The following is a 26,069-nucleotide window of genomic DNA, read 5'->3' as shown; positions in this document are numbered from 1 at the left end:
GACAAAATACAACTGACAGATCTTTTTTTTAGACATAATTATGATAAAAAATACATGTAAAAAAATATATATAGATTTATGTTTTAAATAAAAAAAATCCAAAATAATTGCTCAAATCTGAGTGGGCACGTGCCTTTGTGCCCCTTACGGGCATGATGTCTCTTTCGGACACATTTTTTCTCCTCAGAAAAGCAGCCGGGTTTTTTGGCGACGTCACATCTAGGAAAGTACACATTCCTGTCATGGTGCATTAGTCGAACACAAGATCTGTCTTTTTATGAAAAAACGGCCGCTGACTGTCTTATGAAATATCAAAGTATCGTAATAATTAGCTATTATTACACCAAGATTTCTGTAATAACCAGCTATATTCGTTTTTGTTCAAGCAAATAGCGTTAGCTGGCTGTCCAACGAGCTAACTTTGCTATCTAACGTTAGCTAGCTATGTTTACTTTCGTCTTCGAGCTTCGTTGATCAGTCACGGGTACAACCCTGCAAGGGAAACATGGGCGATTGTGAAGTTTAAACGTGTATCTTTATATTGCCCATTGATCAATTTTGTTTACGGACATCAGACAGGGGAGCTAAATTAATAGCTAACGTTAGTTAGCAACGCTAGTTGACTAGCAACACTAACGAAGGTATGGCAAACTTGAAAGTTGTTTAGCTAAATAGCGAACGTTAGCTAGCTAGCACTAGCTGTAAACAGTAGCTATCAAGCTAACAGTTAGCTAGTAAATGCTTCATTTACCGCATATGTGGCTAGTTAGAAATGTTGACAATTTGCATAGCCAAATGTAACATTAATATTCCTTGTTATTAACGTTACAGCAATGGATAAGCCTCCTTTCAGACAAAACCAAAACTGCGGGAACTGGGAATTGAAAGAGAGATTGGGCATGGGCGGTTTTGCCCATGTCTACCTGTATCAACATCATGTAAGTATTTAACTAACAGCCACATTTTCACAAGTAATCCCTAGTACTTTAAGCTGTTCCAGAGTCCAGACTTGAATCATGGTAGCTGAATATCCTGTCAAATCAGACAAGAGTTGGATGTATGTTTACATATAGTTGAAAGGAAGTTAACCACTTCCTAGATGTGAATAGTAAGCCTGACTGGATGATATCACAGCTCAAATTTGCCAGAAGATACCGACCCTACTGTTACACTGAGCTGCACAGGGATGTTAATACAATCATGATTACTGTGAAGCTGGTGTGTTAATGGGTCGGAAAATGTACCTCAATGCAGGGATGGGATATGCACTGTTTTACAAATTGTACCTTTATCCACAATGCTTCATCGAGAATGATGGAATAATGCTAGTTTTCCTGAAAAACTGCCCTTTTTGTCCTCGTGCTTGCTAGCAGTAGACACATCAGCCATTATGGAATGGCACATCATGTTGAAAAACAAATGAGCTGATTTGCTAACACTGCCATTCCAAAACGGGTCACCACAGCGGTGGCTACTACTAGCTAGTAGGGCCGGGACGATACTTTATCGCGATACACGTTAGTATCGTGGTACGGAAACACAACACGAAACAAATTTAACTTCTTTAGTAAAACAGGCTTAATGTTGGAAACAAACACCATTATGTTGTCATCCAGTGTCAAATGTATTTATTTTCCAAGCTAAAGCACACACAATTTTAAAGCAGGTTTTTTAAGGACCAATAGAATTTGGTCTGCTTCGTGTTAAAAATGCTGCATTTGAAAACATATTGCGAAATGGTATCGTCCTGGCCCTACTAGCTAGTATGGGGATGAAAAATTGCAGGTTTCCGGGAAAACTAGCAGTATTTAAGTCTTCTCGATAGAGCAGTGTGAATAAAGGTATATTTTGGAGTAGTGGCACATCCCATCGCTGCATTGATGTACGTTTTCCGATCTATATCTCTCATCTGCTCCACGGAGAAGCTCATTGTAAACAAGTATAACGCGGAACCCAAACCGGCTGCGCGCATGCGCCATCGTGCATACATTTATTTTGTCCCCCCACACCAAACGCGATCACAACACGCAGGTTAAAATATCAAAGCATACTCTAAACCAATTACACTAATTTGGGGCCAGGTCGAAAAGCATTAAACATTTATGGCAATTTAGCTAGCTAGCTTGCACTTGCTAGCTAATTTGTCCTATTTAGCTAGCTTGCTGTTGCTAGCTAATTTGTCCTGGGATAACGTATAAACATTGAGTTGTTATTTTACTTGAAATGCACAAGGTCCTCTACTCCTACAATTAATCCACACATAAAACGGTCAACCGAATCGTTTCTACTCATCTCTCCTCCTTCCAGGCTTTTTCTTCTCTGGACTTTATATTGCGATTGGCAACTTTCATAAATTAGGTGCATTACCGCCACCGACCTCGTTCGTCTTTCAGTCACCCACGTGGGTATAACCAATGAGGAGATGGCACGTGGGTACCTGCTTCTATAAACCAATGAGGAGATGGGAGAGGCAGTACTTTCTGCGCGATCTGCGTCACAAATAGAACTGACTTCTATTTTAGCCCTTGGCAACGCAGACGCTCGCGAGCAGTGTGGGTGCAATAATTGAATAATATAGGTTTCAAAATGTATTTTGTAACGGTAGGGTCAGTATCTTTTGGCAAAGGTCATGCCACCACTTGAGAAAAACACCCTGTAGCTTAAAAATACCTTACTGTTTTGTATTCTTCTCCCTGTGAATTCATAAGTGCACATCTGTTGAGTTGACAAGATGAGATAATAGATGAGACTTTACTGTTTTTTCCCCCTTGTTTCTAAAGGACTGTGGTGGTTAATTTCTTTACTATCAAATAAGGAGAGACAAACTTATCACACAAGTCAGTTATACTTAAACTAAGTCATTAATCACTTATTAATAAGGAAGCAGGTCAATACAACACACACACAACACACACACACATGAAGTGAATCGAATTAGTTTGATGGATAACCTAGGCTTTGTACGACATTATAAATTACGTCGAGATTCCATCTTAATTCGCTCTAACTTTATGGAAAAAGGTTTATTCAATAAATCCAGCAACTCCTCTCATACTGGGAAGAAAAAAATAAAACACATTTTCAGGCCTTACGGGCAGTTTTATTTTAAATGTAGTACCCAGACAGAGAAAATCCAATAAGCATTTTATAGTTACATCGTTAGGGTAAGTTAACCAAAAGTGGACACACTCCAATCAGTTTCTGAGACAATTGCCCAGACTTTGTAGACAGTTTAATAATGCTTAAACCTCATCTTCATCAAATTATACATTAAAGATACCAACTCAACCTATGTACGTCTACGTATGGGTGGTTTAAATTGTATCTAATTATATTCCCAGAATTACTTTATCAAATCTCTAGTAATAGATTATACACACATACAATTTATCATATTTTCATATATTCACAGAATCCATATAAAACGTAAGAAATAGGTACTCACAACAACCATTCCATTTGCTTTTTCAAGGACTCCATAGCTACGAAGCAGCTCTCCAAACATACTCCCAGCAGAACAAAAAAAAGACACTTTTGTTTCCCGGACAATGACCATGGGATCCTCATGGGATCCTCTAACCTCCCAGAGACCATTGCAAAATCAAGCCTCTCAGGAACTCTAGACCTTCCGCTGCTTTCTAAAATATCATCCCGCTCTCAATACCACCCCGTGATATTCTATGATGGACAGTGAATGAACAGAACCCTAAGATAACGTTATTTCAAAGCTTATTATCCAAATTTCAATCATCTGATTAAGCATATTTCTATATGTTAATCCAAACGTCAGATTAAGACTCATTTCCATATTCACTCAACTCTCATATCACAGTCACACAATGCTATTCTCAAACATACCTAATCAATTAGTTGTTTTTCAACAATATTTGAACCTGCAGGTTTATTTTCTAATTTCTATCTCATGATTAATTCCTAGGATAATGCAACTCATACATTTACATCTTTCAATACTTCTAAAATGGGGTACATGTTTAAAACAATTACAAATGCACCTTACTATCTTATACTATATCATAAATGGTCTTAACTAGTTCACACAGATTCCGGATGTTTTTAACATTAAATGGCCAAAACAAGTTCACACAGATTCTAGATATTTAACGCTAAATTACCAAACCCAGGGCATACCTGACTAGCACATTTAAAATAATTGAAATTCACCAGATCCCAAGTTTGAGGGATCCCTCGTGCATGATTTACCCAGGTCGTCAGGAGCAGTCACCAAGTGAAGATTCACATCCCATCCTCGTCGCCAAATGTGGTGGTTAATTTCTTTACTATCAAATGAGGAGAGACAAACTTATCACACAAGTCAGAGTTATACTTAAACTAAATCTTTAATAACTTATTAATGAGGAAGCAGGTCAATACAACACACATACAGTGGGGAGAACAAGTATTTGATACACTGCCGATTTTGCAGGTTTTCCTACTTACAAAGCATGTAGAGGTCTGTAATTTTTATCATAGGTACACTTCAACTGTGAGAGACGGAATCTAAAACAAAAATCCAGAAAATCACATTGTATGATTTTTAAGTAATTAATTTGCATTTTATTGCATGACATAAGTATTTGATCACCTACCAATCAGTAAGAATTCCGGCTCTCACAGACCTGTTAGTTTTTCTTTAAGAAGCCCTCCTGTTCTCCACTCATTACCTGTATTAATTACACCTGTTTGAACTCGTTACCTGTATGAAAGACACCTGTCCACACACTCAATCAAACAGACTCCAACCTCTCCACAATGGCCAAGACCAGAGAGCTGTGTAAGGACATCAGGGATACAATTGTAGACCTGCACAAGGCTGGGATGGGCTACAGGACAATAGGCAAGCAGCTTGGTGAGAAGGCAACAACTGTTGGCGCAATTATTAGAAAATGGAAGAAGTTCAAGATGACGGTCAATCACCCTCGGTCTGGGGCTCCATGCAAGATCTCACCTCGTGGGGCATCAATGATCATGAGGAAGGTGAGGGATCAGCCCAGAACTACACGGCAGGACCTGGTCAATGACCTGAAGAGAGCTGGGACCACAGTCTCAAAGAAAACCATTAGTAACACACCATGCCGTCATGGATTAAAATCCTGCAGCGCACGCAAGGTCCCCCTGCTCAAGCCAGCGCATGTCCAGGCCCGTCTGAAGTTTGCCAATGACCATCTGGATGATCCAGAGGAGGAATGGGAGAAGGTCATGTGGTCTGATGAGACAAAAATAGAGCTTTTTGGTCTAAACTCCACTCGCCGTGTTTGGAGGAAGAAGAAGGATGAGTACAACCCCAAGAACACCATCCCAACCGTGAAGCATGGAGGTGGAAACATCATTCTTTGGGGATGCTTTTCTGCAAAGGGGACAGGACGACTGCACCGCATTGAGGGGAGGATGGATGGGGCCATGTATCGCGAGATCTTGGCCAACAACCTCCTTCCCTCAGTAAGAGCATTGAAGATGGGTCGTGGCTGGTTCTTCCAGCATGACAACGACCCGAAACACACAGCCAGGGCAACTAAGGAGTGGCTCCGTAAGAAGCATCTCAAGGTCCTGGAGTGGCCTAGCCAGTCTCCAGACCTGAACCCAATAGAAAATCTTTGGAGGGAGCTGAAAGTCCGTATTGCCCAGCGACAGCCCCGAAACCTGAAGGATCTGGAGAAGGTCTGTATGGAGGAGTGGGCCAAAATCCCTGCTGCAGTGTGTGCAAACCTGGTCAAGAACTACAGGAAACGTATGATCTCTGTAATTGCACACAAAGGTTTCTGTACCAAATATTAAGTTCTGCTTTTCTGATGTATCAAATACTTATGTCATGCAATAAAATGCAAATTATTTACTTAAAAATCATACAATGAGATTTTCTGGATTTTTGTTTTAGATTCCGTCTCTCACAGTTGAAGTGTACCTATGATAAAAATTACAGACCTCTACATGCTTTGTAAGTAGGAAAACTTGCAAAATCGGCAGTGTATCAAATACTTGTTCTCCCCACTGTATATAAAGTGAATCGATTGAGTGCTCTACGATAAAGATGGCTGGTTGACGATTCACGATCAAATGATTCGTTGAGAGCCCCGAGACAAAAGTACAAAGGTCTTTTATAGCCAAGATACACCCCTTTCAACCTACATGACAAACAACAGATATATAGAATGGGTCACACGGTTAAGATTTGTATGAAAGATGCCTATAATACATAGCAGACAGTTTTCATTGTATAGAGACCATTGTCTGTCCCCCCGACTCCAAACTGGAACCATCTCTCTCTGGTACCAAATAGAACAGAAACATTAACTCATGCTCTGGAATGCTCTTTAGGTTTTATCACCCAAAAGACATTGTAAATCTCCTCTCAGTGTTACCTCCCAGAGGCCCATCCTCAGTAGAACACACACACAATAGTTAACAAAATACTCTATTCTGTTGCGTAAAACACCCATTTGATGCAATAAAAGTATTATAACATAATCTTGCTATTTTTCCACCATAGGACACATCAGAAAAGATTGCGGTGAAAATGTGTCGCCTGGAGTTGACAGCAAGAAACAAAGACAGATGGAGCAGAGAGATCCAGATCATGAAAAAGTTTGTCTATATCGTATTATCCTATGTACATCATTGAATGCCACACACGTTTGAACTGGGTGACTTTTACTTTTTCAATGAGTGAAATATCGGCATTTGCTTCTTGTACAGTGCATTCGGAAAGTATTCAGACCCCTTGACTTTTTCCACATTTTGTTACGTTACAGCCTTATTCTCAAATTGTTTAAATAGTTTTTTCCCCCTCATCAATCTACACGCAATACCCCATAATGACAAAGCAAAAACAGGTTTTTAGCAATGTTTAATTGCTAATATATTAATAAACTAAATTCACATGTACATAAATAAGTATTCAGACCCATTATCCAGTACTTTGTTGAAACACCTTTGGCAGCGATTACAGCCTTGAGTCTTCTTGGGTATGATGCTACAAGCTTGACACACCTGTATTTGGGGAGTTTCTCCCATTATTCTCTGCAGATGCTCTGTCAGGTTGGATGGGGAGCGTCGCTGCACAGCTAATTTCAGGTCTCTCCGAAGATGTTAGATCGGGTTCAAATCTGGGCTCTGGCTGGGCCACTCAAGGACTTGTCCCGAAGCCACTCCTGCATTGTCTTGGCTGTGAGCTTAGGGTCATTGTCCTGTTGGAAGGTGAACCTTCTTCACAGTCTGAGGTCCTGAGCACACTGGAGCAGGTTTTCATCAATGATCTCTCTGTAATTTGCTCCGTTCATCTTTCCATTAATCCTGACTAGTCTCCCAGTCCCTGCCGCTGAAAAACATCCCCACACCATAATGCTGCCACCACCATGCTTTACCGTAGGGATGGTGCCAGGTTTCCTCCAGACGTGACAATTGGTATTAAGGCAAAAGAGTTCAATCTTGGTTTCATCAGACTTTGTTTCTCATGGTTTGAGAGTCTTTAGGTGCCTTTTGGCAAACTCCAAGCTCTCTGTCATGTGCCTTTTACTGAGAAGTGGCTTCCGTCTGTCCACTCTACCATAAAGGCCTGATTGGTGGAGTGATGCAGAGATGGTTGTCTTTCTGGAAGGTTCTCCCATCGCCACAGAGGCACTCTGGAGCTCTGTCAGAGTGACCATCGGGTTATTGGTCATCTCCCTGACCAAGGCCCTTCTCACACGATTTCTCAGTTTGGCAAGGCAGCCAGCTCTAGGAAGCGTCTTGGTGGTTCCAAACGTCTTCCATTTAAGAAGGAACCTTCAATGCTGCAGACATTTTTTGGTACCCTTCCCCAGATCTGTGCCTTGACACAATCCTGTCTCGCAGCTCTCCGGTCAATTCCTTCCACCTCATGGCATGGTTTTTGCTCTGACATGCACTGTCAACTGTGGGACCTTATATAGACACGTGTGTGCCTTCCCAAATCATTTCCAATCAATTGAATTTACCACAGGTGAACTCCAAGTTGTAGAAACATCTCAAGGATGATCAATGGAAACAGGATGCACCTGAGCTCCATTTCAAGCCTCATAGCAAACGGTCTGAATACTTATGTAAATAACTAAATACATGTTTAATACATTTGCAAAAATGTCTTCTGTTTTTGCTTTGTTGTTATGGGTTATTGTGTGTAGATGAGGCAATTTTTTATATTTTTTTATCCATCTCACAATAAGGCTGTAATGTAACAAAATTAGATAAGTTAAGTGGTCTGAATACTTTCCAGGTGCACTGTATTTATCAAGTACAATGTTTTTCTTGCCTATTCAGGTTGAATAATCTCAATGTAGTGACAGCCAGAGACGTGCCAGAGGAGATGAAGCACATTGCCTTAAATGACCTTCCACTGCTGGCCATGGAGTACTGTTCCAAGGGAGACCTCAGAAAGGTTGGGCAGCTGAAGATGAATACTTTATTGTCCATTTCCCTTATAGTCCACATACTTTTTCATTTATTTGCTATAAACCTCCTTGACATATACAGACTCCCGAGTGGCATCAGCCATGTTGCAGTGCCCCTGGATCAGTAAGGGGTTAAATGCCTCACATAAGGGCACAGTGACAAAAAATGGTTCTGTCATGAGCAGGCATTTGTCCAACAATGTGTTTATGGTTGAATTTGACAGATGCTGAGCAAGCCTGAAAATTGCTGTGGACTGAAAGAAAGTGAAGTACTTTCCCTGCTCAATGACGTTGGTATGTACTGTACCCCACTGTTGAATTGTGTATAATTGTATCATTTGTGGGTCTGCATAGAACTGATTTCTGAATGGTCTTTATATACAGGTTCAGGCATCCAGTATTTGCATGAAAACAAGATCATACACAGAGACCTTAAACCAGAAAACATAGTGCTCCAGGAAGTCAATGGAAAGGTAACCTAATATTTATGGACCAGCGCACAGTGTCATCATGCCCTTTTTATAACTGTTTACATTTTTGTGTTATTGATGTTCTGTGGTGTGACTTTGTCTGTTATTTATTTTTAAAGACTACTGTTCATCTTGCAATGTTAATATGTCACAATGTTTTCCTTGTTCAGTTGGTTCACAAAATTATAGACTTGGGCTATGCCAAAGACTTGGACCAGGGGAGTCTGTGCACTTCATTTGTGGGAACACTACAATACCTGGTGAGCATATTATCCCTCCTGCAAGCACTCCTAGATTCCTGTTGACTTAACGTTGCGACATTGTCTGTTAGTCACGATTAATTAAAACCAGACTTACTAATTGATACTTGCATATCTTTTCCCCCCAGGCCCCTGAATTATTTGAGAATAAGCCTTACACTGTCACAGTGGACTACTGGAGTTTTGGCACAATGATATTTGAATGCAGTTGTGGGTTCCGGCCTTTTCTGCACAATCTTCAGCCTGTCCAGTGGTAGTTGTCCCTGCACATTTAACAGTTTTAAAGTGTTAGTTTCAATTCTGAGTGATCCTCCAAGGGGCACTAGGTAACCATCCTGAATGCCATCTGATATGTTATTCCTCAGGGCCAGCAAAGTGCGGAACAAAGGTCCCAAAGACATCATGGCTGTGGAGGAATTGAATGGGGAAGTCAGATTCTCCACACATCTACCATACCCCAACAATCTAAGCAGGTCAGACACCGTCACATATTCTATTCTAGTGTCATTATTACAGTGCCTTCAAGAAGTATTCATACCCCTTGACTTATTCTACATGTTACAGCCTGAATTCAAAATGGATCAAATATTTTTTTTATCTCGCCCATCTACACACAATACCCCATAGTGACAGTGAAAACATGTTTTTGGAAAAGTCTATGAAATGCAGAAATCAAATTTTCATAAGCATTTTCTATGGCACTCCAAATTGAGCTCAGGTCCATCCAATTTCCTTTGATCATCCTTGAGATGTCACTACAACTTGATTGGAGTCCACCTTTGGCCAATTCAATTGTTTGGACATGTTTTAGAAAGAAACACACCTGTCTATATGAGGTCCCATAGTTGACAGTGCATGTCAGAGCAGAAACTATACCATGAAGTCCAAGGAACTGTCCGTAGATCTCAGAGAGAGAATTGTGAGGAGGCATATATCTGGGGAAGGATATAAAACAATTTCTAGTGTTAAAAGTTTCCAAGAGCACAGTGGTCTCCATCATTGGGAAATTGAAAAAATATTGAACTACCCAGACGCTGCCTAGAGCTGGCCGTCCAACCAAACTGAGGAACCGTGCAAGAAGGACCTTGGTCAGGGAGGTGACCAAGAACACAATGACCACTCTGACAGAAATACAGAGTTCCTTGGCTGAGATGGGAGAACCAGCCAGAAGGGCAACCGTTTCTACAGCAGTTCACCAATCTGGGCCTTATGGGAGAGTGGCCTGACAGAAGCTACTCCTGAGAAAAAGGCACACAACCGCACGCTTGGAGTTTGCAAAAAGGCATGTGAAAAACTCTGAGAACATAATGCAAAAGATTCTGTGGTCTGACGAGAACCTCTTTGGCCTGAATTCAAAACTATATGTCTGGAGAAAACCAGGCATAGCTCATCACCCGTCTAACACCATCCTTACAGTGAAGTGTGGGGGCAGCATCATGCTATGGAGATGCTTTTCAGCGGCAGGGACTGGGAGACTGGTAAGGATAAAGGGAACAATGATTGGCGCCACATGCAGGCAAATCCTTGATGAGAACCTGTTTCAGATTGGAAACGACCTTCGACCGGGGCAAAGTTTCACATTCCAACAGGACAATGACCCCAAGCATACAGCCAAAGCAACACTTGAATGGCTTCAGAACAAGAATGTGAAAGCCCTTGAGTGGCCCAGACAAAACCCAGACTTGAATCCCATTGAAAATCTGTGGAAGCTCCCCATCTTAACAGGGCTTGAGAAAATCTGCAAGGAAGAATGGGAGAAAGTCCCCAAATCCAGATATGCAAAGCTGATACAGATATACCCAAGATGACTCAAAGCTGTAATCTGTTCTACAAAGTATTGACTTGAGTGTGAATACTTATGTAAATTAGATTTCTGTATTTAATCTTCAATAAATTTGCAACAATTTCTAAAACATGTTTTCACTTTGTCATTATGGGGTATTGTGTATAGATGTGTAAATAAAAACATATATAATTTAAATTCAGGCTGTAACACAAGTGTGGAATAAGTCAAGGGGTATGACTACTTTCTGAAGGCACTGTAACCACCTGTCTTATTCTGTCTGTGTATAGCAGGGGTATTTATTTATATAGCCCTTCTTACATCAGCTGATATCTCAAAGTGCTGTACAGAAACCCAGCCTAAAACCCCAAACAGTAAGCAATGCAGGTGTAGAAGCACGGTGGCCAGGAAAAACTCCCTAGAAAGGCCAAAACCTAGGAAGAAACCTAGAGAGGAACCAGGCTATGAGGGGTGGCCAGTCCTCTTCTGGCTGTGCCGGGTGGAGATTATAACAGAACATGGCCAAGATGTTCAAATGTTCATAGATGACCAGCAGGGTCAAATAATAGTAATCACAGTGAACAGGTCAGGGTTCCATAGCCACAGGCAGAACAGTTGAAACTGGAGCAGCAGCACGGCCAGGTGGACTGGGGACAACAAGGAGTCATCATGCCAGGTAGTCCTGAGGCATGGTCCTAGGGCTCAGGTCCTCCGAAAGAGAGAATTAGAGAGAACATACTTAAATTCACACAGGACACCAGATAAGACAGGAGAAATACTCCAGATATAACAGACTGACCCTAGACCCCCGACACAAACTACTGCAGCATAAATACTGGAGGCTGAGACAGGAGGGGTCAGGAGACACTGGCCCCATCCGATGATACCCCCAGACAGGGCCAAACAGGCAGGATATAACCCCACCCACTTTGCCAAAGCACAGCCCCAGACAGGAAGACCACGTCAGTGACTCAACCCACTCAAGTGACGCACCCCTCCTAGGGACGGCATGGAAGAGCACCAGTAAGCCAGTGACTCAGCCCCTGTAATAGGGTTAGAGGCAGAGAATCCCAGTGGAGAGAGGGGAACCGGCCAGGCAGAGACAGCAAGGGCGGTTCGTTGCTCCAGTGCCTTTCCGTTCACCTTCACACTCCTTGGCCAGACTACACTCAATCATAGGACCTTTAATAGACTTAAAGGACCAATAAAGACTTAAAGGTTGAGACTGAGTCTGCGTCTCTCACATGGGTGGGCAGACCATTCCATAAAATTGGAGCTCTATAGGAGAATGCCCTGCCTCCAGCTGTTTGCTTAGAAATTCTAGGGACATTTAGGAGGCCTGCGTCTTGTGACCGTAGCGTACGTGTAGGTATGTACGGCAGGACCAAATCGGAAAGATGGGTAGGAGCAAGCCAATGTAATGCTTTGTAGGTTAGCAGTAAAACCTTGAAATCAGCCCTTGCCTTAACAGGAAGCCAGTGTAGGGAGGCTAGCACCGAAGTAATCTGATAATTTTTTTTGGTTCTATTTAGGATTCTAGCAGCCGTATTTAACACTAACTGAAGTTTATTTCGTGCTTTATCCGGGTAGCCGGAAAGTAGAGCATTGCAGTAGTCTAACCTAGAAGTAACAAAGGCATGGATTAATTTTTCTGCATCATTTTTGGACCGAAAATTTCAGTTTTTGCAATGTTACGTAAATGTAAAAAAGCTGTCCTTGAAACAGTCTTGGTATGTTCGTCAAAAGAGTGATCAGGGTCCAGAGGAACGCCGAGGTCCTTCATAGTTTTATTTGAGACGACTGTACAACCATCAAGATTAATTGTCAGATTTAACAGAAGATCTCTTTGTTTCTTGGGACCTAGAACAAGCATCTCTGTTTTGTCCGAGTTTAAAAGTAGAAAGTTTGCAGCCATCCACTTCCTTATGTCTGAAACACAGGCTTCCAGCGAGGGCAATTTTGGGGCTTCACCATGTTTCATTGAAATGTACAGCTGTGTGTCATCCGCATAGGAGTGAAAGTTAACATTATGTTTTCGAATGACATCCCCAAGAGGTAAAATATTTAGTGAAAACAATAGTGGTCCTAAAACGGAACCTTGAGGAACACCAACATTTGCAGTTGATTTGTCACAAGACAAACCATTCACAGAGACAAACTGATATCTTTCCGACAGATAAGATCTTAACCAGGCCAGAACTTGTCCGTGTAGACCAATTTGGGTTTCCAATCTCTCCAAAAGAATGTGGTGATCAATGGTATCAAAAACAGCACTAAGGTCTAGGAGCACGAGGACAGATGCAGGAGCCCCGGTCTGACGCCATTAAAAGGTCATCTTCCCTATCTCTTAGCCACAGACTAATTTTCAACCTGGGAAACCAGGGTCCTGTTCATTAGGGTGCCAAGTAACAGAACATTGAGATTTTTTTAAAGTCTTATTGTGGAGAACAAACATGGTTGTCTGTCAAAAGTAGAACAGGGAATCGTGTCAGCTCAGTTAATGACCACATTCTGAAAGTTTCACCTCATTGAGCAGCAAAAATCAAAAACCAAGACGGTAACTTGAGGGAAACGACCATGACCTGTATAGATTGAATTTGTTTCCCCTCCACCGGGGGATGTTAATTTGCATTGCACTCATTCAGAACACTCTTGGAGCCCATGGAGATGCTGCTGCAGCTGATGCTGAAATGGGACCCTGTCCAGAGAGGAGGCAAGACTAATGCTGACAGCAAGAAACCCCTGTGCTTTGAAGTGCTGGAACAGATATTATGCATGAGGGTTAGTTCTGTAACGTATCATGCTGTATCTCTTGAGCTAATAATAGTCTTTCAAGTGTCTCTTAAGGCTGGGCTCTTATTTGATTTTCTCATGGACAAGATTCAATTAACGCTTATATTTCCCATAGTGTGTTAATGTACACATAATATACTTTTTAAGCAAATGTTAAGTTTGCCTGTTTGTGCTTGATATTTTGGATTGACTCCATCTGCTAGCCAATCAGCTTCCTTTATTTTACTCATATCATTTATCCCATTGGCAGGTTGTCCACATCCTGAACATGACCACGGCCCAGGTCCACTCCTTCCAGCTGGCCCCAGATGAGAGCCTCCATAGCCTGCAGCGCCGCATCGAGACTGAGACCAAGATCGAGTTGGTCAACCAGGAGCTGCTGCAGGAGACAGGGGTGTCGCTGGACCCCAGGAAGCCCGCAGCCCAGTGTGTCCTCGACGGGGTGGTAAAGACTTTGGTTCCACTTTGCTACTTTCAGTGTTGTAATGTTGTAATTTTTTAGATTATAGTTTTGATACAACACATTGGAAATCTTAATCACCTGTTTAGCATTCACATATTTAGCAATTGACCACCATGTAAAGTGGTTGTCTTTGTGTGTTGTGCAGCGAGGCTGGGACAGTTACATCATCTATTTGTTTGACAAGAGTCTCACCAAGTACTCTGGTCCCTTCAGTGCTAGACAGCTGCCTGATAAAGTCAACACTATTGGTGAGTACTGCCTTCTCTGCCTGCTGATAAATATTTATAGATCTAAAGGCGATCAGATGGAAATACAAGCTCATGCAATTAAATAGAGGTAGTGTTTTTTTAATTCTTAGACAACAAAAACAGAATTGAGCATTCAGTTAAACTTGTGTTCCTTCCATGGTTTGGTTCAAAGATGTCTTCAGTCATATGTACCAAGCCTTATGTAGGAGCTTGTTGTCCTTTTTCTCAGTGCGGGAGGCTAAGTCCCCGCTGCCCCTGGTGGTGCTGAAGAAGGTGTGGGGCGAGGCGGTGAGCTACATCTGTGGATTGAAGGACGACTACAGCAGACTGTTCCAGGGCCAGAGGGCTGCCATGTGAGTAAGCCTGCTTTACTAGACACCAAAACAGTGAAGTTAAAGGAAGCGAGATTCTTTCTTTTGAATTTGGTAATGTCTCAAACTGGAATGGCTGAAAGAAGTTTCCAGACTTGCTTTGGAAGAATCAGCTCTTTGCTTTTTCGTCTATGTCATGTGTGATCTTGTTATTTTGATGTACATTTTAGTTTTTTTAACAGACAAAGTTATTATATTCTGTGGGTTTGTCCAGGCTGAGCCTCCTGCGCTACAACACCAACCTGACCCGGTGCAAGAACGGCATGTTTGCCTTCTCCCAGCAGCTGAAGGCCAAGCTGGACTTCTTCAAGAGCAGTATCCAGTACGACCTGGAGAAGTACAGCGATCAGATGCACTATGGGATCTGTGAGTATTGGCTGGCTGATGATTGGTAGTGCCAGGAATGGTCACCCACATGGCCTGCAGCTGAAATGATACCCTATTCCTTATATAGAGCGCTGCTTTAAACCAGGGCGCAAAGGAGGGAGTAGTGCCATTTTAGAAGCAACCATGGTTTTGTATTATGACAAGATAGTGTTGGTTATTTTCATGAGAATCTTTTTCTCACAGCCTCTGAGAAGATGCTGAAAGCTTGGCAGGAGAATGAGGAGAAGGCGGCTGCATATGCACAGGTACTGGTTGGGATGGATTTTTGGTATTGAACGCATGGGTTGGTCATCTTAGGTTGAGCTGCTGTCTGTGAATGGCTTGAGGTACAAGTTAACCACAGATCTAGGATCAGATTACCCCACCAATCCTAATCATCCCTAGCTACACCCGTTGTCTGAGCCCGATGTGTAATGTATGTTTTGTCCACTAGGTGGCCGAGGTGAGCCACCTGGATGAGGAAATCATGTCGTTACACTCGGAGATCGTGGAGCTGCAGAGGAGTCCCTACGCTCGTCGCCAAGGAGACATCATGGAGCAGCTGTGAGTGTTCTACTCTAGGCAGGAATGACAGGCTGTCTGCCTCTACTGAATTAAATGCATGAAGGGTCTAGGACAGTGGTCACCAACCTTTTCTGAGTCAAGATCACTTTCGCAGTCAAAAAGCAAGCTGAGATCTACTGCTCAGATTTTTATTAATTTTTTAAATATTTTTTACATTAACCTGACACAAACAGTTTTGTAGGAATGAGGTTTGGGCAGTTGGCCTAATACCTTATCACAGCATATTGGCTATATGATTGGCCTGCCAATATTGTTAATCAGACCATATTATATTTCAAAACTCGAGCTTTGACAACAAAATAGATCAGTTGGTTTAGCACTTGTGAGGCACTGTGGAGCATGAAATGAAATAATTAGCTTTTTTATTTTACTGGACTGATGGTACCTGCATCTGATGGTCAACGTGGTCAAATCACAACGTCAGTGATCTTCAGGTCGAAAAGTCGGAGCTCTAGAAAGATGCCAGAGTTTCCGACTTGGAATTCAGAGTTGGATGACTGTTCAAAACTATTTTTCCCAACCGCCTCTCACGGTCCCAGCTCTCCTCTTCCTTTCCTCTGGTGAGACTGACCAGAGAGAGGGGACACCCGTCTTCCACCTGATGGCGAAACTCGAGTCGCACCGCATCTGCCTCATGCACAAATTAATGTTGTTCCTATGACCAGAGAAAGTTATTACAATCGACACAACAAACTGCTAATAATAATAAAACGCAGGGCTATCGATACTTGGCTACTCATTCATTGCAGCTGCAGCCCGAACGGGAGTACGGAGAAACACGTTTTGCGATAGCGTTGAATAAAAACTGACAGTGCTGAATATAAACTTAAACATATACTCACTCATAAAAACAGCAGCTCTTTGCCATATTCATTGACAGTCTCTCTGTGGTCATGGTTTTAAAAGTTATTAAATCTTACATAGGCTAGTAGCCTATTAAACTTGGCTCTGGCCAGGGTCATGGAAGCTCTGTAGCCATGGTGATTTGAGCTATCCGATTGGTCAGCGCAGTAGATGCACTCGATTTAGTCACAGATTTGCCTGGTCTGCCAGGTAGGCGGAGTTTGTCTCATGGGAACACTTTGCTTACCAGGTGCGCAGGACTTTTGAATCAAGTGAATATACTGGCGAAAAGGTCAACACGATTTTAAAAAAGGAGTGCAAGCCTTTATCGTTCGTTGGCTTTTCTACAGAAATATTTGGTGATCGACTAGGAATGCCTTCGACCGGTTGGCGACCACTGGTCTAGGAAGTGCCAGGAAGTTGTGGAAGTAGATGGAGCCTCATTGAAATGTTTGGCTTCTGATTTTGCTAGTAGGTGACCTGATGTTGTTTGTCACTTGCATTGCCTGTCCTATACATCTAGAGGACTCAAATGCACATTTTAAGAAGACAGGGTCAACTGCTGTATCATTCTGAATGCCTCAAACAAGATTTAAATGAATGTTCTAGGAGAATTGATCGTTTATTCCTTGATTTCAGGGAGGACAAGGCGATTGAACTCTACAAACAACTAAAAATGAAATGCCGAAGTAAGCCACTTTTGTTCAATAAATACAGTCACTGCATTGAAGCTGTTTTCAATTTCAATAAGGCACTGTAGTACTTTTGGATATCGAATAGAATCTGTAATCGTACGACGGTAGTTGTCTAAACACTACCACGTTCTGACACCTGTGTGCTGTTCTTCCCTCAGCGCCTGACCCTGGTGTGAGCAGTGACAGCTCGGAGATGGTTAAAGCCATTATACAGACTGTCCAGAACCAGGACAAGGTCCTGAGAGACCTCTACACACACCTCAGGTAAGCAGGGTCTGGGACTGTTCAGTGGACTGTCACGTCACCAACTGAACGCTGCAGATAGAAATGCCCTTAATAAAGCTGACCTGATTCTATACTCTGCATGTTAGAGAGGCATGCGTCTGTTCTATGCAATATATTTTTACCTCATTCTAAACGTTTCGCAACAATGTGCCTTACTGCTGAGGTTCCCAAACGAGGGTCTGCGGCAGGGGGTCCACGGCCAGATCTCGAAATGTATTTATATTATATGTATTGTTTGTTTATTTTTTATGAATATTGCTAACAACAGATTACACCAATTTTGGCTAAGGGATTTGTAAATTAAGTTAAGAGGGTGTAATACAATACTATGTAATATTAATCTACAGTATGTTCTTAACTATGGGCAACATGGTCCTGGGAGGCTCACAAGGATATTAGTATCCATAGTACTACTTGTATTCCCCCCAAAATGTTGTTTTTGAACATAAATTCACTAAGGTAATCTATAGAACTGCAAAGTTTCTTCTCTGCAAAATGTGTAGAATTGCAGGAAATTAGCTTGGGGTCATGCAGGGCCGATAGGTTGGCATGCTTTCTCTCTATATTCAGCTATTAATAGGCTACATTTGGTTATTATGATATAGTTTAAAAACCTGGCTAATACAATTTAGCAATGCCAGTCATTACTCTTCTTTAGAATTGCATTGTATACATTTGTTTCTAAAGTACAGTATGTCATTTTGAGAAGATATGAAAATGGGACGCTGCCTCTATAAGAAACATTTCAAAAGACATATACATTGCTCCAGTAGGCTAGCCAAGACAAATGCTAGGTGTCTTTTTGTTGCTTTCTTTTTACAGTTTTTACAAAATATGCAGACAGTTGCCTGCATATTTTCACTATTTAAGGTTTACTGTTGTAAATCACTTTCCCTAAAATACATAAATAAGCTCTGCGAGTAGATTGATGGGCGCTTCTTTTTGCTCTGGACAGCTCGCGTGTGCGGTGTGAAGGAAACTCATGTACTGCTCGAAGTTGACTCGCGGGTTACCTGGCTACCCAGACATCTTGCTCCAGCCAATCGCTTCGCCACGCCCGTAGATGTTGGTTTCTTCTCCACAATGAGTCTGGATCTGAGTACCTTCCCAACCCTTAACTGAATGCAAACACATTCGGGGCTGTCTGATGGGTCCAGAAACCGATGGGTTGAGCCAAAACACAGGTGGATTAAAGCGGTGTTTTGAAAATTCGTCATTGGCTTTGATACTCTGATTGGTTGGAGACGATCCAATCGTTGACGTCTTTGTTTAGTACCACGCCCCTCGTCACAACAAACGACTTCAATGATGGTACTCTGACTAAAGTTTGTAGCGAACGACAGAGGAGCAGAAGAAGTTGGTGTGAGTCGTCAAATATAATACAACATGTAAAGTGTTAGTGCCTCGTTTCAGGAGCTGAACTAAAAGATCCCAGAAATGCTCAAAAATCTTATTTCTCTCGAATGTTGTGCACAAATTAGTTTAGTTTTTAGTTGTCACACAACAGAATGCCACAGATGTTTTGGGGAGGGGGGGGGGTGTAATTGGCATGCAGACTGCAGGAATGTCCATCAGAGCTGTTGCCAAAGAATTTAATGTTAATTTCTCTGGCGTAAGCTGCCTCCAATGTTGTTTTAGAGAATTTGGTACTACGTCCAACCAGCCTCACAACCGCAGACCACGTGTGGCCACGCCAGCCCAGGACCACCACATCTGGCTTCTTCACCTGCGGGATCATCTGAAACCAGCCACCCGGACAGCTGATGAAACTGTGGGTTTGAACAATAGAAACATTTCTGTACACACTGTCAGAAACCATCTCAGGGAAGCTCATTTGCGTGCTTGTCCTCACAAGGGTCTTGACCTGACTGCAGTTCAGCGTCGTAACCAACTCAGTGGGCATATGTTCACCTTCGATGGCCACTGGAGAACTGTGCTTTTCACGGATGAGTCCCGCTTTCAACTTTACCGGGCAGATGGCAGACAGTGTGTATGGCGTCGTGTGGGCGAGCGGTTTGCTGATGTCAACGTTATGAACAGAGTGCCCAATGGTGGTGGTGGGATTATGGTGTGGGCAGGCAGGCTACGGACAACAAACACAATTGCATTTCATCGATGGCAATTTGAATGCACAGAGATACCGTGACGAGATCCTGAGGCCCATTGTCGTGTCACTCATCTGCCGCCATCACCTCATCTTTCAGTATGATAATGCACGCCACTGTCACAAGGACCTGTACACAATTCCTGGAAGCTGACAATGTCACAGTTCTTCCATGTCCTGCACACACACCAGACATTGTGCATTGAGCATGTTGAAGATGCTCTGGATCTACGCATATGAAAGCGTATTCCAGTTCACGCCAATATCCAGCAACTTCGCACAGCCATTGAAGTAGATGTCGCGCTGCATGAGGTAAATGGTGGTTACACCAGATACTGACTGGTTTTCTGATCTGCACCCCTACCTTTTTTTAAGGTATCTATGACCAACCGATGCAGATCTGTATTCCCAGTCATGTGAAATCCATAGCTTAGGGTCTAATGAATTGATTTAAATTGACTGATTTCCTTATGAACTGTAACTCAGTAAAATCTTAAATTGTTGTATTACCCTCTGTAGCGCCTTGTGGTCAGTTGCCAAGCAGTTGCCATACCAAGTGGTGATGCAGCCAGTCAATATGCTTTCAATGGTGTAGCTGTAGAACATTTTGAGGATCTGAGGGCCCATGCCCAACCTTTTCAGCTACCTGAGAGGGAAGAGGCATTGTCGTGCCTTCTTCACAACTGTTGGTGTGTGTGTGGACCATGGTAATTCCTTAATGATGTGGACAGCGAGGACCTTGAAGCTCTCGACCCGCTCCACTACAGCCCGGTCGATGTGGATGGGGGCGTGCTCGGCCCTCTGTTTCCTGTAGTCCACAATCAGCTCCTTTGTTTTGTTGAGGGAGAGGATGTTGTCCTGGCACCATACTGTCAGGTCACTGACCTTCTCCCTATAGTCTGTCTTGTCGTTGGTGATCAGGTCAACCACTGTCTCGTCAGCAAACTTTAAGGATGGTATTGGAGTCGTGCGTGGCCACACAGTCGTGGGTGAGCAGGGAGTACAGGAGGGGACTAAGCACGCACCCCTTGGATTGGGTCGAGGGTGTCTGGGATAATGTGTTGTGAGCATGACCAGCCTTTCAAAGCATTTCATGGCTACAGATGAGTGCTACGGGGCAATAGTCATTTAGACAGGTGACCTTAGTGTTCTTGGGTACAGGGACTATGATGGTCTGCTTAAGATATGTAGGTATTACAGACTGAGTCAGGGAAAAGTTTAAAATGGCAGTGAAGACACTTTCCAGCTGGTCAGCAAATGCTCTGAGTACACGACCTGGTAACAGAGTATTTGAGCGGAGCAAGGAGCCTGCCAAATTTGGCTGGGGCGTGGAGCAAGTTTCCCAAAGGCTGGAGCGTTGGCCTTCTCGCCCTCTCCAATTTCGCTTCTATAGCTCTCCAAGTAGTGCTCATGTTGTCAGCTCAGGGCATGCCCAGCCCAGCATGCATTTGCAGTCTACTTGTCTGATGCTATAGCCCTTTGCTTTAGCTACTGTCATGGAGTTTGCTAAATATTTTCATAAAGAAACTGATAAAACACACAGGTGCAAAATCAAGGTGATTTACAAAGTTGAGGAGGACCAAGAGCAAGAGAGGGAGTGGGGTGATGTAGTGTCCACAACTAAAGAATCATTGTCTAATCTGAAAAAACATGTATCCCGAAAGCATGATGTTGTACTTACTATGTGCACATGCTAACAAAATAAAGAGGTGGGTAGCTAGCTAAGTGTCATTGTAGCAAAGTATTTATGAACCAAAAATCTGGTATCTTAAGTTTATTTTTGTTTTGTTATCAATACAATAGGCCACCATTGATTTTGGCCCAATAGGCCTGGCATATTACCTCTTTCAAGGAGCATTCCGTTTTGATAGGTCTAAAGGTTTTTAGGCAAAATAACCCTTTCTTACCTGCATCCCTCCCCAGTGGCTCTGCAAGCACGGAGAGGGTATTCTCCGCTGCTGGCCTGCTCTCCAGACATCATTGCACGAGCCTGAAGCCACAGACTCTGAATAAATTTTTATAAATACGAGTTTGGTCAAAGGCACTGAGCCTAATAAGGCGTCACTAGGCAGCTTGTGTCTGGGTTTCCCTTTAATCTGTGATAGATTAAGCCCTACCACATCCGACAAGCATCAGAGCCAGCGTAGTAGGATTCCATCTTGGTCCTGTTTTGACTGTTTGATGGCTCAACGGAGGTCATAGGGGGTTTTCTTATAAGCGATGGATTAGTGTCCCGGTCTTTAAAGTGGCAGCTCTAGCCTTTTAGCTCAGTGCGGATGTTGCCTATAAATTTGGGCTTCTGGTTGGGATATGTACGTAGGGTCACGTCGTTCCCACAGTGTTATAGTATGAATCCCTGAACATATTCCAGTCTTTGCTAGTGAAACAGTCCTGTAGTTTAGCATCTGCTTCATCAGACCACTTCCTATTGAGCGTGTCACTGGTACTTCCTGTTTTGAGTTTTTACTTGTAGGCAGGAATCAGGAGGACAGAGTTATGGTCGGATTTGCCAAATGGAGGGCGAGGGGAGAGCTTTGTCTGCGTTTTCTGTGTGTCTTCAATGGTAGACTGCGACAGAGTAGGTAAATGTTGAACTGGAATACCAAAATGTGCTGAACAGTTACTGTCCCAACATGTTTTTACTGGTCCCAGGCCATCATTAATGTCGGACCCTGCACGCAAAATAAAATTAATTAATATGCCAGAAAACAATAGGCTAAGTGGATTTCCACTCATCATTACCACATATGGGAAGTGCAAATTCACTCACATTATATGGAACGTGCAAATTAATTTTCTCTCTCTCGACTGCAACCACGGCACAAACACATACAACCAGGTACCGAAAGGCGGGACAGACAGCAGACCGTCAAACCAGCAGTGTTTCGCCATCATCGCTGACTTTGACTGACAGGCGCCTGACCTATCGAAAGATCGCTAGAAAATGCATATTGTTCTGTCTAGAGGTAGAGGGCTCGGAAGGCTTTTCTGACTAACGAATTGAAAAGTACCCTACTTAATTTAAGTGGAAAACACTGTTTACCTTCTGTTTCCCCATGCAGTAAGATCTTATTGAGCAAGCAGAAGATCATTGACCTGTTCCCGCGCATCGAGAAGACACTGGAGAACATCAAGGATGCCGACAACACCGTGATGCAGATGCAGATTAAGAGACAGAGAGAATTCTGGCACCTATTGAAGATTGCTTGTGTGAGTGACGATAAGGTTTTATCTATAGAACTTCAGTAAAGTTAGTCATAAAATCATGAAGTCATATAATTTACTATAAGATGGCATTGGGTTATTTTAAGTAATGTGCAGTTGACCCTTTGCTAAGCCTCGTCCCAGATTTATGGGCAACCAATTGCTGGTCGGACACGAGCAAGGTAGCTCGTGTCCGACAAGCCTCAAACAAGCTCTAGTTTTAAACGCATGGAAGCCAATGATGGCAATGGCAAAAACAGATTTTTCATCAAAAAATGTATTGTTTAAATGGCAAAATAATTTAAGTGCACCAGGGTACTTGCAACTGTGATTCCTAAAATGCAGAGCCTGTTGGGATATTTTTCGAATCCGAAATTATACTTTTTTTCCATTGTTTGCTAGCAGGTTAGCTAGCTACACTGGCACTGCCTCCATTGAAAATGCTAGCTAGCTAGCTAGCCATTAAAGTTGCACTATGCAAAAATTGCTACGCCATTTCGCCGTTGGTAAAACTCTAATAGTTAACCTAATTTCAATTTATGTGACAAAATAAGATGGTACAATGATTCTCTATACTATCTAAACCACTGCTAAATATATTTTCCATAACCAAAAATATTGTTTCAGCTGGTTGAAGCTTGTGTACAAAACTGAAAGTAAAAGACGCAAAAACAAAACTTAAGAACGTGAAGCATAGAAATAACGCACATAGAACAGATCTACCGCTTCTTAGACTTGTTTTCAAGTAGAATGATATATTTCTAACTCACATTTCTATGTGAATTTGGTCAGGTTGACAAAAAAGTTACATATTGCCACTTAATATAACTTGTTTTCTATAAATGTATTTTAGCTAGTTAAGCTAGCTATATTATGAATATAACACCTATTGTCGACATTATTTGATTTGAGAGCACTAATTAGCTCCGAGAGTTGTTAGTATCTTTGACTGCATGCTGACAGTTTATTCAGAGCCATCCAGTGTCTAGTCACACTAAAAATGTAATTTTACCATGTTCCTGTGAAGCAATTGTTATGATAGTCCACCACAACATACCAGGGGTTCCCCTGATTAGCAAGAAGCAGTCTGCTTAATTTCATTGTGTATTAAAAATACAGTTTTAAGATCATTGTGAGGGTTTTTCTCCACTAGTTTGGGGAATTGGGCTTCCCAGGAAAATGTCTGAGGTTGCAACAGTAACCAAGGGGGCGGGCTTGACTTGACTTAGCAAAGGGTACATTTTCTATAGAATTCACTTAGCCTAGGTCATAATGTGAACATGTGTTCTATATGAGTAATGGCATTTGTCTTCTCCCAGGCTCAGAATTCTGCAAGGAACTCGATAGCAGCCAGCCCAGAGTCGTCCAACCCTCTGCAGGTGTCCCAGTGGGCCCAGTCTGCCCAGCCCATCAGCTCCCCTCACCCACTCACCTCCCTACCTGGACCCAATGACAGGTACTGGTCTATACAGCAGACAGGAAGGGTTTATGTGTTGTGTAGCAGATTGAAAGGAATGTCCAGACATTCAGCAGCAGACCGAAAAGAATGTCCTTCATACATTGTGACTTATTCTGTCTCTCTCTCTCCCCGCCCCTTCCAGTGATGCTGCCCCACGACTGCTTCAGGAGAACCAGAAGTACCTCAGTCAGCTGACCAGCCTGATGCAAGAAGCTGCTGACGAGCAGTCCAAAAGCGTAGTGGTAAGTTAGGCCATTTTCTCAAAGCTAGCTAGACTTGTAATGGAATCCTGTTTCCTGGTATTCTGTAAATGCAGTGACTTATATTTCACTGTTGCACTTCACCACATTTTCTTCAGTGTGTTAAAGAGAGACTGCCCCTAAAAAGCAACTTCTGTTTTGAAAATGGCTTATGTGGCATCGATAAGAGTCAAACATTTTATTCTAGTGTCAAAATTTACTACAAAGTGTAAATAGGATAATTAGGGTTATAAAGTTAGTCTAATACAAAATGGAGATTTGTGAGATGATAGCAAAAAAATGTCATGTAACATAATAAAGGGTACTGTAAGTTTTCCTTGGGTTAGGTTTATTTCAATCCTGCCCTCAGCTGGCAGCAACCAAGTAATCATCAATCGCAGCGCAGCTGCACGTGACCCGATTAGTAATGGTCAGTTTGTTTTGACATTCGATATCCATATGGATAACGTCAAACCAAATAAATTGTAGAAATTCATATACAAATATTTAAAGCATTTGAGACAACTAAAAGATGTGCAACATTAAAATATTGTCGCATTTACATTGTGACAAAAGCCCAAATCAGAAAGTTCAGCCCCCCTTTAAGTCTTTATAATATGTGATTCATACCTGAAACACATACTTTCTTCTTTAGTTGGCACCACTGGTGTGCGTCATTTACCCAGCACTCTCTTATGTGGGTCAACTCCCTATAAGGGTGGGATTAGGTATCCCAGGTCAGGAGCGTGATGAGCTTCTGAGTTCGTTCCTTCTCATTTGACCTTCAGGATGTCTCTTATCTGACCTTGTTAAGTGTAGAACATTACCTTAAGGCTAACTGAGTTTGCATTTAGACTCTGATCCATTTAAAACAAGTCTGGGGAGGTAGCCTAGCGGTTAAGTTGGGCCAGTAACCGAATCGCTGAGCCGACTAAGTGCTAAATCTGCCTTGAGCAAGGCACTTAACCTTAATTGCTCCTGTAAGTCGCTCTGGATAAGAGCGTCTGCTAAGTTACTCAAATGTAAATGGGAGGTTGGCTGCCTTGCTGGAGGGAACGGAGATTCATATCTAAACCACAACCCAAACGCCATTCTACAGTTACCCCTTTGTTTGTGACAGCGACAACCTTAAAACCTGACCTCAATGTAGCTTTGTGTCGTCATCTCTTGGTTTGTCTTTGTAGGACCAAGATTGGAGCTGGACTAAATATGAAACGTCTACAAAACTGCAAAAACGAAATGTGTGAATACGTCAACCACAGGAGACTGCTGAGGGGAGGATGGATCATAATAATGGCTGGAATAGAGTGTATGGAATGGCATCAAACACATGGAAACCATGTTTTGAATACCATTCCATTCATGCTGTTCCAGCCATTACTATGAGCCCGCCCTCCCCAATTAAGGTGCCACCGGCTGTCTCTGATGTCAACAACAAACAAGGCAGCGTCTAGCTAATCCCTGCCTGCTCTCCAACC

At 42.5% G+C, this 26,069-nt stretch overlaps 1 protein-coding gene across 2 annotated transcripts; it reads left to right on the top strand.

Moving 5' to 3' along the window:
• Positions 1–206: 206 nt before the first annotated feature.
• Positions 207–26,069, top strand: LOC139581057 (inhibitor of nuclear factor kappa-B kinase subunit alpha-like). 2 transcript variants are annotated; one of them, XM_071410407.1, is made up of 22 exons: positions 207–641; positions 832–938; positions 6,506–6,600; positions 8,293–8,410; positions 8,648–8,717; positions 8,808–8,896; positions 9,064–9,153; positions 9,282–9,406; positions 9,519–9,626; positions 13,582–13,717; positions 13,980–14,174; positions 14,338–14,440; positions 14,670–14,793; positions 15,026–15,177; positions 15,382–15,443; positions 15,632–15,741; positions 17,245–17,294; positions 17,459–17,564; positions 22,752–22,899; positions 24,213–24,349; positions 24,495–24,594; positions 25,776–26,069. In XM_071410407.1, the coding sequence occupies exons 2-22, from the start codon at positions 834–836 to the stop codon at positions 25,836–25,838; spliced, it is 2,286 nt and encodes a 761-aa protein (XP_071266508.1). In that variant the 5' UTR covers positions 207–641; positions 832–833; the 3' UTR covers positions 25,839–26,069. The 2 variants fall into 2 exon arrangements, with proteins under 2 accessions (XP_071266508.1, XP_071266507.1); XM_071410406.1 differs by having other exon boundaries at positions 233–316.

This window comes from Salvelinus alpinus, chromosome 7 (genome assembly GCF_045679555.1).
Source record: "Salvelinus alpinus chromosome 7, SLU_Salpinus.1, whole genome shotgun sequence".
Lineage (NCBI taxonomy): Eukaryota > Metazoa > Chordata > Actinopteri > Salmoniformes > Salmonidae > Salvelinus > Salvelinus alpinus.
This window is presented reverse-complemented; position numbering and strand designations above follow the sequence as displayed.

What these genes read in the sequence shown, in the direction of transcription:
- LOC139581057 (XM_071410406.1), top strand. An exon ending in CCAAGGGAGACCTCAGAAAG is followed by an intron (nt 8,411 to 8,647) that starts GTTGGGCAGCTG and finishes TGAATTTGACAG; the next exon opens with ATGCTGAGCAAGCCTGAAAA. An exon ending in ACTAAAAATGAAATGCCGAA is followed by an intron (nt 17,295 to 17,458) that starts GTAAGCCACTTT and finishes TTCTTCCCTCAG; the next exon opens with CGCCTGACCCTGGTGTGAGC.